The following is a 15,899-nucleotide window of genomic DNA, read 5'->3' as shown; positions in this document are numbered from 1 at the left end:
GTTATCTGTCTGTCTGTCAGTCTTTCTATCTATCTGTCTATTTGTCTGTCTAACTATCTATCTATTTATCCATCTGTCTATCTATCTATCTATCTGTATGTCTGTCTATCTATCTATCTGTCTGCCTGTCTGTCTATCAATCTGTCTATCTATTCGAACAAGACGTCCTGCTGATTATGACGGACAGAAATACCAGAAATCAGAAATTAGAAGAAGGGAAATGTAGTTGGACAGTGATAACAGATGTCCATGGACAGATCATAAATAACCATGCAATGATAAGAGAACAATGGAAGGAATACACAGAACATCTGTGAAATGGACAGACTGGTTCCACGTTGGTGAAAGACTTGGACAATGCTGCATTCCATCATCCTTCCTGTTCTACATGTATTTAAGCGAAGCTGAACCTGTGATGAGAAAGGCAGGACTGAAGGAAGAAATAACATCAATAATGTTCGATTTGTGGATGACACAACACAAGTAGAAGAAAATCACAGAACCTGGTCTTGCCTGCTTGTCTTGCTTCTAACCAGGTCCTTACAGGGCGTTAAAGATCCCGCCCCCTTTTTAGTCCTGTCTTTTCCACCCAGCAGACGGGTGGCCAATTTATATCTGCTGCAGGTGCTGCTAATTGTACCCTTCAAACTCGGGTTTATATTTATATTTAAGAAATCAATGCTTTTGTTTTGTTGTTACATAATTTCCCTTTAATTTAAGTTAATTGTTATTTTTTTATTTATTTATAATGATTAATTTCCAGGCCTGTAGTTGTAAACTGTCCTTAAGTTTAAGGACAAAATTTTATTACTTTTTTTTAATTATTATTATTATTATAAAACATCGGTCACTGTTTTCTCATACTACAATTAACCTACTGTCCCAATTTTTTGGCACTGGCGTTTGTGCAAGTGTTCTGTGACCCCCTCCAAAACAAAACAGTCTACTTAAGTACGTCTATGCAATTTCTTAATAGATATAATTATGAAATTATCTGACACAAACCAGTTTAGTCACACTGACCGGCACTACGACAATAATAATGAACATGCAGTCTGTGTGTTTTGGATTTCTTAGTTCAGGTCCTAAGTGTGGTGTCCAGTTTGTTGTCCTAGGCTTTATTTACCAGCTGTGGACGTTACCTCATGTCAGACCGACAGAGTCTGAATGGAAACTCGGTGGCCGTCTACAGCCGTTATGTCACATGACGGATTAGAAGCACAAAGCAGTGGCATGATGGGATGACAGTGTGTGGTGCTAAACCTTGGAGAGCGCCACGTAGGGGAATTTGTCCATCTCCAGCTGAACCTCCTCTCCGTACTGGCCGCTTAATTGTCCCTTCAGGATCCTGGCTGCCGTCACCGTGGGAACACCCATACCTGCGCGAGATCTGAGCATTAGTTTTCATTTTCTCTTGGATTGGATGGTGTTAGTGATAGCACAATATGGTCAAAAGTGTATGGACACCTGCAAATAGATTGTTAGATCAGCTGGACATTCTATTCCAAAACAATGGATGTAGCCCCCTTCCCCGCCCACACCCTTCACAGTCATAACAATCTCTGCTTTTCTAGTAAGGCTTTCCCAAGAGTTTGATTTTGTCTGTGGAAATTTTTGCCTCTTCCGTTAAAAGAGAATTTGTGAGGTCAGGCACTAGATGAACAATTGAACATGGTCAGCTTACCAAGGGTCATGTGTGGGCTGGATGCACCTAAATAAATGAAATTATGTTTCACGTGTGTTGTTTTTAACATCAGTCCTCTTTTTTGTAATGTAATTTGTTTAATGATCTAAATCAGGGGTGTCCAAACTTTTCTTGTTGGGGGCCAGATGGAGCTGATTTCTATCAATTACACTTCCTTTTTATTTAAGTCAATATTAATTCATTAATTCATTCACTGTCTGTTTTACCACCGATTTATCCGGTTCAGGAATGCGGTGGGTACAATTTACCGGGCAAAAGGTAGGAAACACCCTGGACAGGTCGCCTGTCCATCACAGGGCAAACACACACACACACACGCAGTCAACCTGACTGTATGTTTTTTGGACTGTGGGAGAAAACCAGTGCACCCTGAGGAAACCCACACAGACATGGGAAAAACATGCAAACTCCACAGGAAGGGTCTGGACCACTCCACCTGGGAATCGAACCCTCTCGGTGTGAGGCGATAGTGCTACCCACAGAGCCGCCGTGCCGTGCTAAGAATGAATATGCAAACTCGAAATTCAACTGAAACTTTTTCATGTGCCCATTAATCAGTGTTCATTTTGTTTTGCACATAATTGTGACTATTGCACATAAATGAACTATTACACACATGCATGGTAAATATCTTAAGCCGTCTATACACTGCTGTACGTTCACCACCGACTACTGAAAAGAAGTTCTGCAGACATGTATTAACAGGTATTATGCATTATTACATGTATTAAGACATTGCATCTGACTTTAAACTTCTAAACTGCTGATGCTTTTATTAAAAAGTTCAATCGTCCAGACCTACAACTTAAAGATGTTCAGAATAAACTGCAAAATGACAGAACGCGTTGACTAGACACGGTGACTTCAGACTTTTGAAAATAAGCTATCCGTGCTGACGCTGTGTTTAACGGAAGCTGAAATAACCACATGTTTTTACGATGTCTGAGTACGCGCGATGGAGAGTGAAATAAGTAGTGCAGCATGAATCATCTGACAAGGACTTGTAAGGTGAGCAGACTTTTCATTTAGCCTATAATCAAACCGTGACTATTCGCTTTATAGGCATTAAATCAGTTCACACGCTGGCTTAGATTTATGTTTTATAATATAAATGTGAATACAAAACGTATTGTGTAAAAGAGTGTGCTGAAAGTTATTTACATGACCAATTTGATTTATTTCATGAAAAGTTTACTTTGCTTCATCCTGGTTAGGGTCCACTGGGGAACACTGGGCACAAGGCAAGAATATTCTGGTCAGGGTGCCTATTCATCGAAGGGCTTCGGCCACGCCCCTCCCAGCCTATCACGTTTGTATAAATATCGACTATTGAAACCCAGAACTCAATGGTGGCAATTGATGGATGGATGGATGGTAAATGGATGCATGGTTGGATAAATTGATGGATGGATAGAAGAGTAAATGGATAGATGGATGGATGGATAGATAGATAGATGGATGGATAGATAAATGGATGGATGGATGGTTGGATAGATGGATGGATAGATAAATGAATGGGTGGATAGATGGAGGGGTAAATGGATAGATGGAGGGGTAAATGGATAGATGGATAGATAAATGGATGGTTGGTTGGATGGATAAGTGGATGGATAAATGGATGGATGGATAGATGGCTGGATAGATAAATGGATGGATAGATGGATAGATAAATGGATGGTTGGTTGGATGGATAAGTGGATGGGTAAATGGATGGATAAAGGGATGAATGGATGGATGGATGGTTGGATGAATGAATGGATAAAGAGATGGATGGATGGAAGGGTAAATGGATTGATGGATGGAAGGATAGATGGATGAATGAATGGATGGATGGAAGGATGGATAAAGGGGTTGATGGATGGATGGTTGGATGAATGAATGGATAAAGAGATGGAGGAGGGATGGATGGATGGAGGGATGGATGGATGGAAGGGTAAATGGATTGATGAATGGATGAATGGGAGGATAAATGGATGAATGAATGGATGGATGGAAGGATGGATGGAAGGATGGATAAAGGGATGGATGGATGGATGGATAGCTGGTTGGATGGATTATTTATCATAAATAAAATCTCAATATATGAATGGATGGGTTTGAGGCAGGTAGAATATCATCAAAAAATTGATAATTATATATTTAAATGAAATTATAGGTTAGTTTTCATAACTAAACTAATCCTAAATTACATATTTTGGACATGAAGATCATGTTGCCTATACTGCATTATTGTCTGCAAATCAACACTTCATGACGATTTACACAGTGACTGATTTGACTCACCGTCTCCCAGGAAGAGAATGAGATTCTTGGCAACATTGGAGTTAAGCCGCTCAAGAGCCAGAGCATTCTGCAGCGTACGCTGTGCCCACGAGTTCCAGAAATTAGGATCCTTCTCCTGATCTAAAAATAAACAATACATTTTAACTTATTTAAAAGACCTTTAGGAGTGGATGACAACCTTACACGAGTCGTCTTGTTTTCAAGCCGTGAACTTCTGTTGACTCTTAGGTGTAAGGTAAAACAAAACAAGACATGACATAACTGCTAATGACCTGGATTATTTGACTAGCCAGTAAGAAAATAGCATGGCAGTAGAATTAATAATCACCTAGTCTGGGTTTAGGGAATCACCTATGCAAAATGACATGATGACTGGGTGAGACAGCCTGGTCGTCATTGTGCTAGCATTGCAAGCTGTCAGGTAATGGTAGAGAGTATAATCAATCCCATTCTTAACCAAAACAACCTAATTGAGCTCATCATAGCACAGCATATTGTGGTTTTGGAAAGTGCCATGACAGTAAATTGTTGATGATTTTTCTTGACATATTAATGTATGTGTTTATGTCCAACTAGACGGTCTGGAAGGATGCTAGCCATACGACTGCCAAGTTGAGGGCCCTTAACTTATAACTGTAAGTTATAATGTATATTATCACTGCTACAGGGCAGTTGTAGCTTAGTGTTTAAGGTACTGGATTAGTAATCAAACGATCACTGGTTCAAGCCCCACCACTGCCAGGTTGCCAGTGTTGAGCAAGACCCTTAACCCTCACTTGCTTAGACTGTATACTGGCACAGTACTGTAAGTCGCTTTGAATAAAAGCATCTGCTAAATGCCGAATGCTTTAACTAAAGCAGACATGCCCTCCGAGTTACGTTCTTAACATTTTGCCCCCAATTTACCCAACTGAGCACCAATCTGACAACACCTGTGTGTGTGTGTCTATTGTAAAAAGCGCTATATAAATAAAGTTGACTTGACTTGACTTGACCTGTGGTGTTTTTATGTGCTTTGTTTCTTCTTTCCATCTTTAGTCAAGATCTCACCAAAGAATACAAGTTGAGACGGAGACCTGCTGTAACATTCGTACTGGTTTCACTGCCAGCCTTGTCATTATTATAGAATTGTAATAGGGGCCCACTCACTCACTTTCCAAGCCGCTTATCCTAATCAGGGTCGTGGGGGGGTGCTGGAGCCTATCCCAGCTCTCAGTGGGTGCACAGAAACACCCTGGACAGAGTGCCAGTCCACCACAGGGCAGATACACACACATATACTGTATATCTAATGGCAATTTTTAGTATCTCCAGTTAACCTGACTGCATGTCTTTCTGAGCTCCTGGAGGAAACCCACATGGGGAGAACATGTAAACTCCATACACAAAGGACCCAGACCGCTCCACCTGGGAATCAAACCCAGGACCTTCTTGCTGTAAGGCAACAGTGCTACCCTTCGAGCTGCCGTTCCATCCCTATAAGGGCTCATTAATGTTTGTGTATTTATATATTAGTTTCATATTTGTTTCTGCTCTGGGGTCTGTGGACATTCTGGACATGCTAGTGGATTATAGGACCTGGTAAAATCATATGGACAAACAGAACCTGTGGTAGAAGATGCTGCCTGGTATGGTTGTAATAATATATTGTATTTAAGCTGTTGAACAGAATGACACAGACAAATAGAATCTAGAAGCACAGGGCTTTATATTAGTATTAAGTCCATAAAAGCAACATCTGGAACATCTGGTTATAAGTTATGCAGAATCTGTTAGACTATTACAAACACTTGGATAAATATTAAAGCAAATTTAATGAATAAATGCAAAACAGGTTTCTGTGCTAAACAGAACTGTTGCCTACCAGGAAACTTTGGCTTTCCCTGTCCCTCGCAGACCAGAAGGAACAGGATGATTGTGACAACCTTGACCATGCTGTTTCTCCACCCCTGTGAACGAAAGAAGCATTAAAACACTCAGCCAAGGATCGGAAGGTCTATTATATTACTGCTGATGAGGGATTTCATCCTTTCATTTCATTAGATTCTTTTTAAATGAGGTGTTGGGACTTGTATAATAAACAAGTAATGAAATATGCAGCCCTGAGGATATTCTAAATGTCAATGCAAAGGTCTGAATCATTTTGTCCAGGAATGAGGTTTAATTTTCATCCATATTCCAATAGTTATCTTGTTAAAACTAAAGGTCACCAAAGACAGTACAGCTCGGAATGCTGGGATATGGCCTGAAATGTCAGGAAAGGAGAAGAATACAACAAAACCTGAACTAATTAAATAAAAAAAGAAGAAAAAGTGGTACATTTTTACTTGATTATGTTTCATTCTTGTTTTGATACAATGTGGTATTCATTTCTTGCCTGTTCTTTTTCTTACAGAAATCCTCAATAAATGTTAATCTTGGTAAATAGAACTGTTTTCTATAGAAATATTTAAAATATAAAGCATTCTCCTTTCATGGAATGACCTTATAGGCAAGCAAGCATTAATAGGATTGAAGAGATGTTTGGAGGGTATAGTAAAGCTGATTAACTGAACACTATATATGTGTGTGTGTGTGTGTGTGTGTGTGTGTGTGTGTGTGTCTATATCTATTTATTGATCTATCTATCTATCTGGGATAGTGTAACTGTATATATATATATATGTACATATACATACATTAGGGGTGGGTTTATAAAATCGATTTTTCGATTCGAATCGATCTTTATTTGAACGATCCGATATCGATTCATATAAACGCGAGATCGATCTTTTAAATACGCCCCTTTTTACGGTGCACACGGAAATCTGTTACCCCCTTTAATTTCGCGTGACCAGCCAGTGTTTTCTCATGCAACGAGATCTGACCTGCACATCAGTTTAGCATGGCAGAAGCTCAAGTTATGACCACTACACAACTTTTTGCACTGATTTTCGCTCGGCGACGGGTCGGTGCTGGATTCGGGAGGAACTCGGTGTTCGCTCTGCGATCAAAACTCGGCTCTCGATCGATGTGAGAAACAGCGAGGGGAAACACAGGGGAGAGGTTGTAAACAGGTGGAGCGCAATATAGTTTCTATCAGAATACATCAGCACACGCGAGTTTTACAGTATTTCTGACCTGATCGTTCTCTACAAAACAAAATATTTATTAACCTCCAGCTCACTATAGAACAAGCCATGCTGCTCGTGTTGCCAAATCCACTCAGATTCATTTATTTCATCAGCGCACAAACTTTCATCTCTCGCTACTTGTTGATGTGCATGTTTGGACGTGGTATCATTAAACCTTTCATCACTTCTCACGTGTGTTTTCGTGACAAAACGTAGTTTTGGAGACCAGAGAAGCTCGCCTGTGATTCTCCCTGGTGATAGATGGTGTAGTGTAAAACCCCCCATCGCCGATCAGTCGTGTAGTGTGAACATTACAGCGACCAGGTGTTAATCAGAGTGTCGTGTAAACTTGGCATAAGCTGTTCAACAGCCAGGTGTATGTTTACATTACATTTACACTGTTGTAGCGTTCTGGATTAATTATTTATGTAAACAAAATACACAAATATTTTTAATAATGAGTGTTCTTTGTACAATTATCACATTCGTTCTCTGAACATCTGTACATATTTAAACAAAACCTGTTAATGTAACTCAAATATGCCTAAATGTGTTGAATCGAAATTGAATCGAAAATCCAATCGAAAATCGAAGATCGAATCGAATCGGAATCGAATCGATCCAGGAAATTAGTGGCGATACCCAGCCCTAACATACATATACATACAGTATATATAAAGAGAGAAGGAGAGTGATAGATAGATAGATAGATAGATAGATAGATAGATAGATAGATAGATAGATAGATAGATAGATAGATAGATAGATAGATAGACAGATAGACAGACAGACAGATAGACAGATATAGATAGATAGATAGATAGATAGATAGATAGATAGATAGATAGATAGATAGACAGACAGACAGACAGACAGACAGATAGACAGATATAGATAGATAGATAGATAGATAGATGGATGGATGGATGGATAGACAGACAGACAGACAGACAGACAGACAGACAGACAGATAGATAGATAGACATAAAACTTGACATTCAATTAAGAAATGTTATAATTAGCCAGTGCATAAATGAAATACAGAATTTTAAAATTAATGAGTGGGACTTAATTAGAGTTACAGCTAGGCTCAGCTCCTTTAAATAAAAGTACAATCATAAACATTTACAGCTTTTAATCTGTCCAATTAGACCGCTCGACTACATTTATTAATTAATTTGCAGTTAAGTTGGGTAATATTGTATGAAATATTAATTATTGTAGTGAACGCTGTCACAATTTTGAATCTATAGCATCACCCCTTCAGAAGTGCTACTGGTTTCTGACTCAAATTACATAAAAATTTGGAAAAAATATGTACTTAATTAAAACCTAAGCAAACATGAGTAGAACCAGGTCCAAACAGAACCAGGTCTCTTGTGCAGCACCCACACTACCCTCTCTTCCACCCTGCTGCCCCTAAGACATGCTACTACATCCTGCACATACTGAGTCACCCTTGCAATACTAAGTGTGAAAACATCAATCTAACAAGCATGCAGCTCAAATCCAAACTCACAGACCACATAAAAAAAACACCATTATGACTCTAGGGCTAAATTTACCCAGTTCATGCTCAGAAGCGCAGCTGTGTTCCAAGAGGAACTACTCTGGATGCGAGACGACATGTGAAGAAGCAGAGAAGTGCCAAGACGCACAGAGCCAACGCTCCTGAAAACACGGCAGTCACCAAAACCCAAACTTCTGCCTGATTCATGTCATCATCTGAGGGCTGAACTCTAAACAAGAGACGTCCAGTAATTTTCCTCCAGCAGTGTGAGACAGGCAGCTCATTGCAACCAGTTCAGGACAGGAGGAGGATTAAGGTTAATGCAGGCTGAAATGAACTTAAGGTCTTTGACATACCCCTGTCTTAAAAAGAGTTGTTTATATGTTTATAGAGTGCTGCCTACTGCAAATGCTGATGGTTCTTTTAAACCCTTGTTATTTATGGTGGTACTAATGAACAAGCCTTTAGTGAATTAACAAATGTTAATAATAAACTGGTTACTCATTAACCAACTGTCACTGAACGATTAATGCTGTTAACCACTAAGCAGTGAAACTGAGGAATTGGACTTTCGGCCAACTGGGCTTAAAGTCTTGAAAAGGCTGACTGGTTAACCTCTAGTAAACATCAACTTTTAAAAAGAATGTAAAAAAACATGTTATATAACGTGTCGACCTGCCATACTCATGCTGGACCGAAAAGGGAGGGGGGGTTGGGTGGAGTAATAGCTAGCACACACTAATCAAATGTTACTCACGGCACCTGGGAGCAGCTGTTTATAAGTGTACTTGGGACTTTGAGGTTAAGTTGAGATTCTACGATTTTCTAAATGTATTTTTTGTTTGCTAGCCCCTCTCATTAGGCTGATATGCCAGATTAAAGGTCAGAATTAACGACCTGTCTTGTGTTTTGTCCATTGGTGGTGTGGCAGCATTGTCAGGTTCATTGGGTTTTCCTATGTGGTTCTCATGTGAGCACTTGGGTTGCAATTCACTGGTGGACTGAGTAGCTGGCGGGGTTGCATCCAAACATTCGCTTGTTTTCTTTGTTTCCTATTATGTGAAGTGCTGAGCCCACATTGAGCTTAGGTTTATGTTTTGGTTTTGTTTTGTGTATTTTCAAGTATTATTATTTTATTTTATGTTTTTTTCCTTCGTTTGTTTTCAGGTGTTTCAGCCACAGTTTTGTTTTACCTTAGTTAGGTCTCCTGCATTTGCATTTCACATGCAGGTAACAAAGAATGCTGTCATGATTGCATATAAAAGAAGCATTAACAAAGGGTTCATTTACATCAAGGATAGGTCAAGGATCTTAACCTGTCAGGAACTACATAAGAGATCAGTCTAACAGCTTATAAAAACAAGAAATCTATGGATATTGACACCTACCGCCAGTAATACGTATTATTAAAAGATTCAGAGAAGGGAGCAAAGCTAAAAAAAAATACGCAAAGAACAAATATAATAAATAATACATAGCTGAACAAAACAATCAAATAAAAAATACTAAACCAAAACTTGACCAAAGACTAAAGTGAGAACCAAGAGAACAGAAAAAAAAAACTAAAAGGCAGCCACATTACGGGAGAAGAAACACTGCACATTAGACAACGTGATCGGCAGGCAACTCAAGAAAAACAGGGACAGATCCGAGTTGAAACGAAATACAGTAGACCCTTGAGTTACGAACGGTTTACCATACGAACATTTTGGGTTACGAATCTTTTTTAACTTAACGTACAAACAAATTTCAGATTACGAAACGAAATTCGCGAAACACGCAACGTCACGAACAAGTTGACTCCGAGCGTCTCTCTCTCTATATATATATATATATACCGTGAGCAAACATTTGGACAGCGGACGGTGTTTTTCCGGTGTTTTCTTTATATTTTGTAAAATTCTACATTAAAATGGCCCCAAAGAATGTGCAGAAAAAGCGCAGTGGTGAGAAAATGAACAAATCTATTACTGTTCATTGTGTTGCATAATTAGTCCTGCCAGTAGCTGTCACTGTGTATCAGACAGAGGGGACAGTGAGTGAGAGAGAAGAAGGAATTTATTGGCTGCGTCCGGAATCGCATACTTACAGAGTACGTACTAGATTGGAGGAAGTATGCACTACTCGGCCGGTAAAAAACTTACTACATCCGCCATCTTACCAACGTCAAGTGATGACGTGGGGACGTGATGACGTAATATCACCATAGTTACAGACTCATTACAAACCCCACTCGCCAACATTTTGGATATTTATCGTCTTTTTGTTATTTATTCATCTCTAAAATTTTTATTTTATTGATCTTACACTTGTAAACAGAGGACTCTCCGTTTATTCCGCTTCGAATAAGCTCCAGTTGCATTATGGGATACATTAGCGGACCACAAGTGTGCATCGCTTGCATACTCAAACATGGCTGCCCAAGAAGTAGGTCATCCGGGTACTTCTCGCGTCCCTTTTTGTGTATACTATGTATTCGGACATACTAACCGCTCTCGCGTACTCGTTTGTCTAAACTGCACTTCAAACATTCTCTGTGCCTAATCAACTTGGATTACAATTCGCTGGTGGATCGAGTAGCTGGCGGTGTTGCATCCAAACATTCACTTGTTTTCTTTGTTTCTCATTTTGTGGCTCACCATCGATGTTCCAATTCACAAAAGTGCCACAAAGCTGGAATGTAGGCTATATATACAGTACCAGTCAAAAGTTTGGACACACTTTCTCATTCCTGTGGGTTTTCTTGATTTTTTTTATTTTATTTTCAACATTGTAGATTAATAATGAAGACATCCAAACAATGAAGGAACACATATGGAATTATGTAGTTAACAAAAAAGTCTTAAACAAACCAGAATATGTTTTATATTTTATATTCTTTAAAGTAGCCATCTTTTGCTTTGATGACAGCTTTGCACACTTTTTGGCATTTTCTCAATCAGCTTCATGAGGTGCCACCTGGAATGGTTTTCAATTCATGTTTGTGCCTTGTCTAGAGTTAATTTCTGGAATTTCTTGCTTTTTTAATGTGTTTGAGACCATCAGCTGTGTTGTGCAGAGGTAGGGCTGGACGATATGGCTAAAATTTATATCACGATATAACTCCTAATTTCGGTCGATACGATATAATTCCGATATCGATATGAATAATACAAATGTCAGAAAAACTGCCAGGAACACCAACATTGAAAGGCTGTACCTGCGAACCTCTGAAAAATTTATTTGCAAAGTCTATGAAATCTCACCCTTTACAACTACATAATATTTTAGAAATAATAATAATAACAATAATAATAATACAAATAAATTAGCTTTCACCTTTTACTTGTATTCAGCATTTGTATACAGACAAAAACACGACATCATTCTCAAATAAACATAAGCTTTGACAATATATAATATAATATATTAACATATGTCTTAACCAGAGGTGGAAAGAGTACTACAATATTGTACTCAAGTAAAAGTACTATTACTTTAATGAATTTTTACTTAAGTACGAGTAAAGTTACTAGTCTAAAAATCTACTCAAGTAAAAGGTAACTCATTTAAAATGTACTCAGAGTAAACGTTACTTAGTTACTTTATTAACAGCAGCTCTTCTGTGTAATGCAAACAGGACAAGTGGATATAAATCTCACAATATTTGTTTTTAATTCAAATATAATAGAAGAAACATGTTGATACAACATTTAAAACATTTAGGGGTGTGTAATGTGTCATTTTAGTCCCATAAAACTTTTTTAAACTGTATAACCACTAGTGATGTGTCGTAGAATTTATTTGAATCTATTGAACGGCCCTTTAAACTAAAATAAAGGAATCGATTCGCGCTTTATGTATATAAACGGCTCTTTAAAAGGAACCGAGACAAAAGATCCGACTCCCCGTCGCAGAATTCACTGCAGCAGTTTCCCAGCCGCGATTTCTTTAGCGTTTATTATTTTACTCAGTAACGGATCTTATTTAAAATGTAGCGAATTACAATTCTTAATACAAAACATACTTAAGTAAAATTACAGGCTGTAAAATCTACTTTAAAAAGTATAAGTACACAAAAAACAAAAAAGTAAACTCAATTACAATGTAATTCGTTACTTTCTACCTCTGGTCTTAACTAACTTTAATCCACAACATGGACTGATTATTATTTGTATGTAAACATTTTCGAACAAAAGTGCTCAACCAGGATAAAGAATATAAAAAGCGCTTAAGAGTTGCTGCAGAATTTGCTGCAGCAGATGTTGTGCTTAAAGAATACAGAAAAAAAGAGTCTAGGTCTTCCCTCTCTTATCAACTATTTATACTGCTTCTGTTTAAACTGTGGATGCTCTTTCACTCACAGCTGTTGAACTCATTACGCCGCTGATATCCACCGTGTTGTAGCGGAGTGTAATCAGAGCGGTAACGCTGAGCACTGGCTTCCTGCCTGTGGCGTACGTCATCACGCACTGACGTAATATATATCGATCGAATTTGTTTAAAAATCATATCACCGTTATTGAAACATTTTCTATCGCGATATATATCGATATCGAATTATTGTCCAGCACTATGCAGAGGTAGAGTTGGTAAAATATAAAACATATTCTGGCTTGTTTAACATTTTTTTGTTCACTACATAATTCCATATGTGTTCCTTCATAGTTTGAATGTCTTCATTATTAATCTATAATATATATATATATATATATATATATATATATATATATATATATATATATATATATATATCAGTGGCGGCAGCTGGTCTTTCAAAGAGGGGAAGCTCATTGTCGGCTTACATCATAAAATTTGTCAATTTATTTACACATAAATTCTGCCCTCTGTTCCTTTTACAAGAAAATGGCCTGAAATGGGTTGCAGCAGTTTGTCTTTCGATGGGACTGAGGCTCCCAGTGATTAAGTGACTAATGAAGTGTATTGCTTTGGCAATACGAATGTCCCCATTTGTCATGCCAATAAAGCTTCTTTTGAGTTTGAGTTTGAGAAGTGACGGTGTAGCGTTCAAACGAGCTGTCAATCGAAACGGGATTCAGCCTTTCCACTGATCCTCCAATCATCTTGCAGAAGCTCAGCGTCCAGACCCGCCCACAGCCCCATTCACCCCCAGAGACGCTCAGCGTCCGGGGGCGGGACAAAATCGAGGCATTTATCCAATGGCCGGCGAGTTTCGGAGCATAAAAAAAAAACCTCAACGCAGTCCCATAGAAGTGAAGAGACGCTCAGCTTCTGCGGGCAAATGCAATGACGCTAAGGGAATGTATGAGTTAAGTTAAGATAATTAGCTGATTCTGAACGAACTTGTCTTCGAGATGAACGTGTTCTAACGCATTTGTAGTCAATGAAATGTTAACACAACTGTACTTATTGGACCATTTAATTTTGGACATTTTAGGGGAAGCTGAGCTTCCCTTGCAGTCTTAGAGAAATCGCCACTGATATATACAGTATATATATATACTTCAAAAACTCATTTATACATCTATTAACGACTGGTTTATATAGTGTAATAGCTGCATTTGTATGTGTTTTTGGTTAGTAAGTACCGAATACTGTTCTGGCAAAGTATGCAGTCATTTGAAACCTTAACAGGACAAACTCTTTAAGACACCCTGCACGTGTTCACATAGTCGCAGATGTGCACGAATTCTATTTTATACAACAGGTAGTTCCGACCTTACAATCTGATTGGTTGAGAAGCGTTCTAAACGTGCTGATATTGGTGATAACAGCACGGCCTTTTCACACCACAATGGTATTACTCCGCTGACGCGTTGCCATTAACGACGAGCTTCATGCACACAAACGCGCACGCAGGCGACACCGACTTTTTTTCCCGATCGCGTTTTAAATCCGTTATCTGATATACAATCTAGCGCACTGTGTAGGGAACATAACCAATTGTCTAATTCACTATCTAGTGCACTATGTAGGGAACATATATCCATGATCTGATACACAATCTAGTGCACTATTTAGGGCACATTAATGTGTTTGTAACGCGAACAGTTAGTTAAGCCAGTTAGCAGCATCTAGTAGTTCTGTTTTCATCCATAGCCTTTGGTGTGTGCGAGAGGTTTTTTTATTTCTTTTTTTCCCTTCGGAGGTTCTTGCTTTCTTCTTCTTCTTGTTCTTACCTCCCTGAAATGAGTGTTTGCAACTTGGGATGTCTGCTTTGTAGTGTTAAACTTTATATTCGTTGTGGAACTACTTTTTGGCGGAAGGTATTGTCAATATTAAAGCATATTTAATATGAAATTCAGGGCTTCTTTGATTCATTTTCTTTCTTTATTTTGTAAAAATAGAACACGCTGATGTATGGAACACTAGGGAAATATTGTCACCCTTGATTACAGAGGCAGCATTTGTGTAATGGGAAGCAGCAGAATCCTGAATTGAGGGCTATCAATGGACTGTTTGTGGTGGAGACCCGCTGTGTGCTGCCAAAGGCTTTAGAATCGAGTTCATTTGCATTCCAATCATTTAGCAGTAGAAGTGATTGTGAGGTAAATAACCGACATACTGCTGATCACCTCTTCACCAAGAATTTACTCCAATTCTTAGAAACAACGGCAAAACAACTTCTAAATCACAGTTTAAGCACTAGTCTGTGAGAATATATGGCAGAAAATTCAGAAATAAGCTAATAAAAGTGAATTTAAATGAACTTACCTTCCGCGCCGTGTTCAACTTCTGTGAGGCTGAGAGTCCTTCTCACCGCGCGCTTGCCGCTCTGTGCTGTTATAGTGCCTCAGCAGGGCGCGCGCACACTCACTCGCTCGCTCCCGCGAGACTCAATCCCGTTATAGATAATGCGAGCGCGCTCTGATGCGCGAGCTCCTCCTGCTGAAGCTCATTGGGTAGATTTAACTTTGATCCCGGGTATACGGTGTACATATTATGGTCAAAAGTATGTGGACACCCCTTGTAAACCAAATTACGGTACAACGATACGCCTCCAGTGTAGTAGCGAGCGTCCTGTTCGATGGGTTTGGTGTGGTGTTTGGTTTGGTTTGGTTTCCAGTGGCCTGCAAGAGCCCTGATGTCTGGAAAGTTCTGTCAGCATCGGGGCCTGGTCTCACAATGCTCCTTCGACAAAATGGGAACACCTTTCCACAGACAGACTCCAAAATCTTCCCAGAGTAACGTACTACTGGCTATGGGTTTGAAATGTGGTGGCTAAGCACATGTCTACTTATATACACCACACTTTTGGGAGGATCGGTGATCTGGAGGTGCTTTAATACAATGATCAGCCATAACATTAAAACCACCTCCTTGTTTC

General features: G+C 39.0%; 1 protein-coding gene across 1 annotated transcript in view; it reads right to left on the bottom strand.

Moving 5' to 3' along the window:
* alpl (alkaline phosphatase, biomineralization associated) overlaps positions 1-15,315 on the bottom strand; it is a 31,974-nt gene extending 16,659 nt beyond the window's left edge. The window contains exons 1-4 of the mRNA XM_062986379.1: positions 15,287-15,315; positions 5,853-5,937; positions 3,989-4,108; positions 1,264-1,379 (exon numbers count right to left, since the gene is read on the bottom strand). Of these exons, the coding sequence (XP_062842449.1) occupies positions 1,264-1,379; positions 3,989-4,108; positions 5,853-5,922 (306 nt within the window). The 5' untranslated portion in view covers positions 5,923-5,937; positions 15,287-15,315. The remainder of the gene's footprint in view (positions 1-1,263; positions 1,380-3,988; positions 4,109-5,852; positions 5,938-15,286) is intronic.
* Positions 15,316-15,899: the final 584 nt, after the last annotated feature.

Source organism: Trichomycterus rosablanca, chromosome 24 (genome assembly GCF_030014385.1).
Source record: "Trichomycterus rosablanca isolate fTriRos1 chromosome 24, fTriRos1.hap1, whole genome shotgun sequence".
Taxonomy (NCBI): Eukaryota; Metazoa; Chordata; class Actinopteri; order Siluriformes; family Trichomycteridae; genus Trichomycterus; species Trichomycterus rosablanca.
This window is presented reverse-complemented; position numbering and strand designations above follow the sequence as displayed.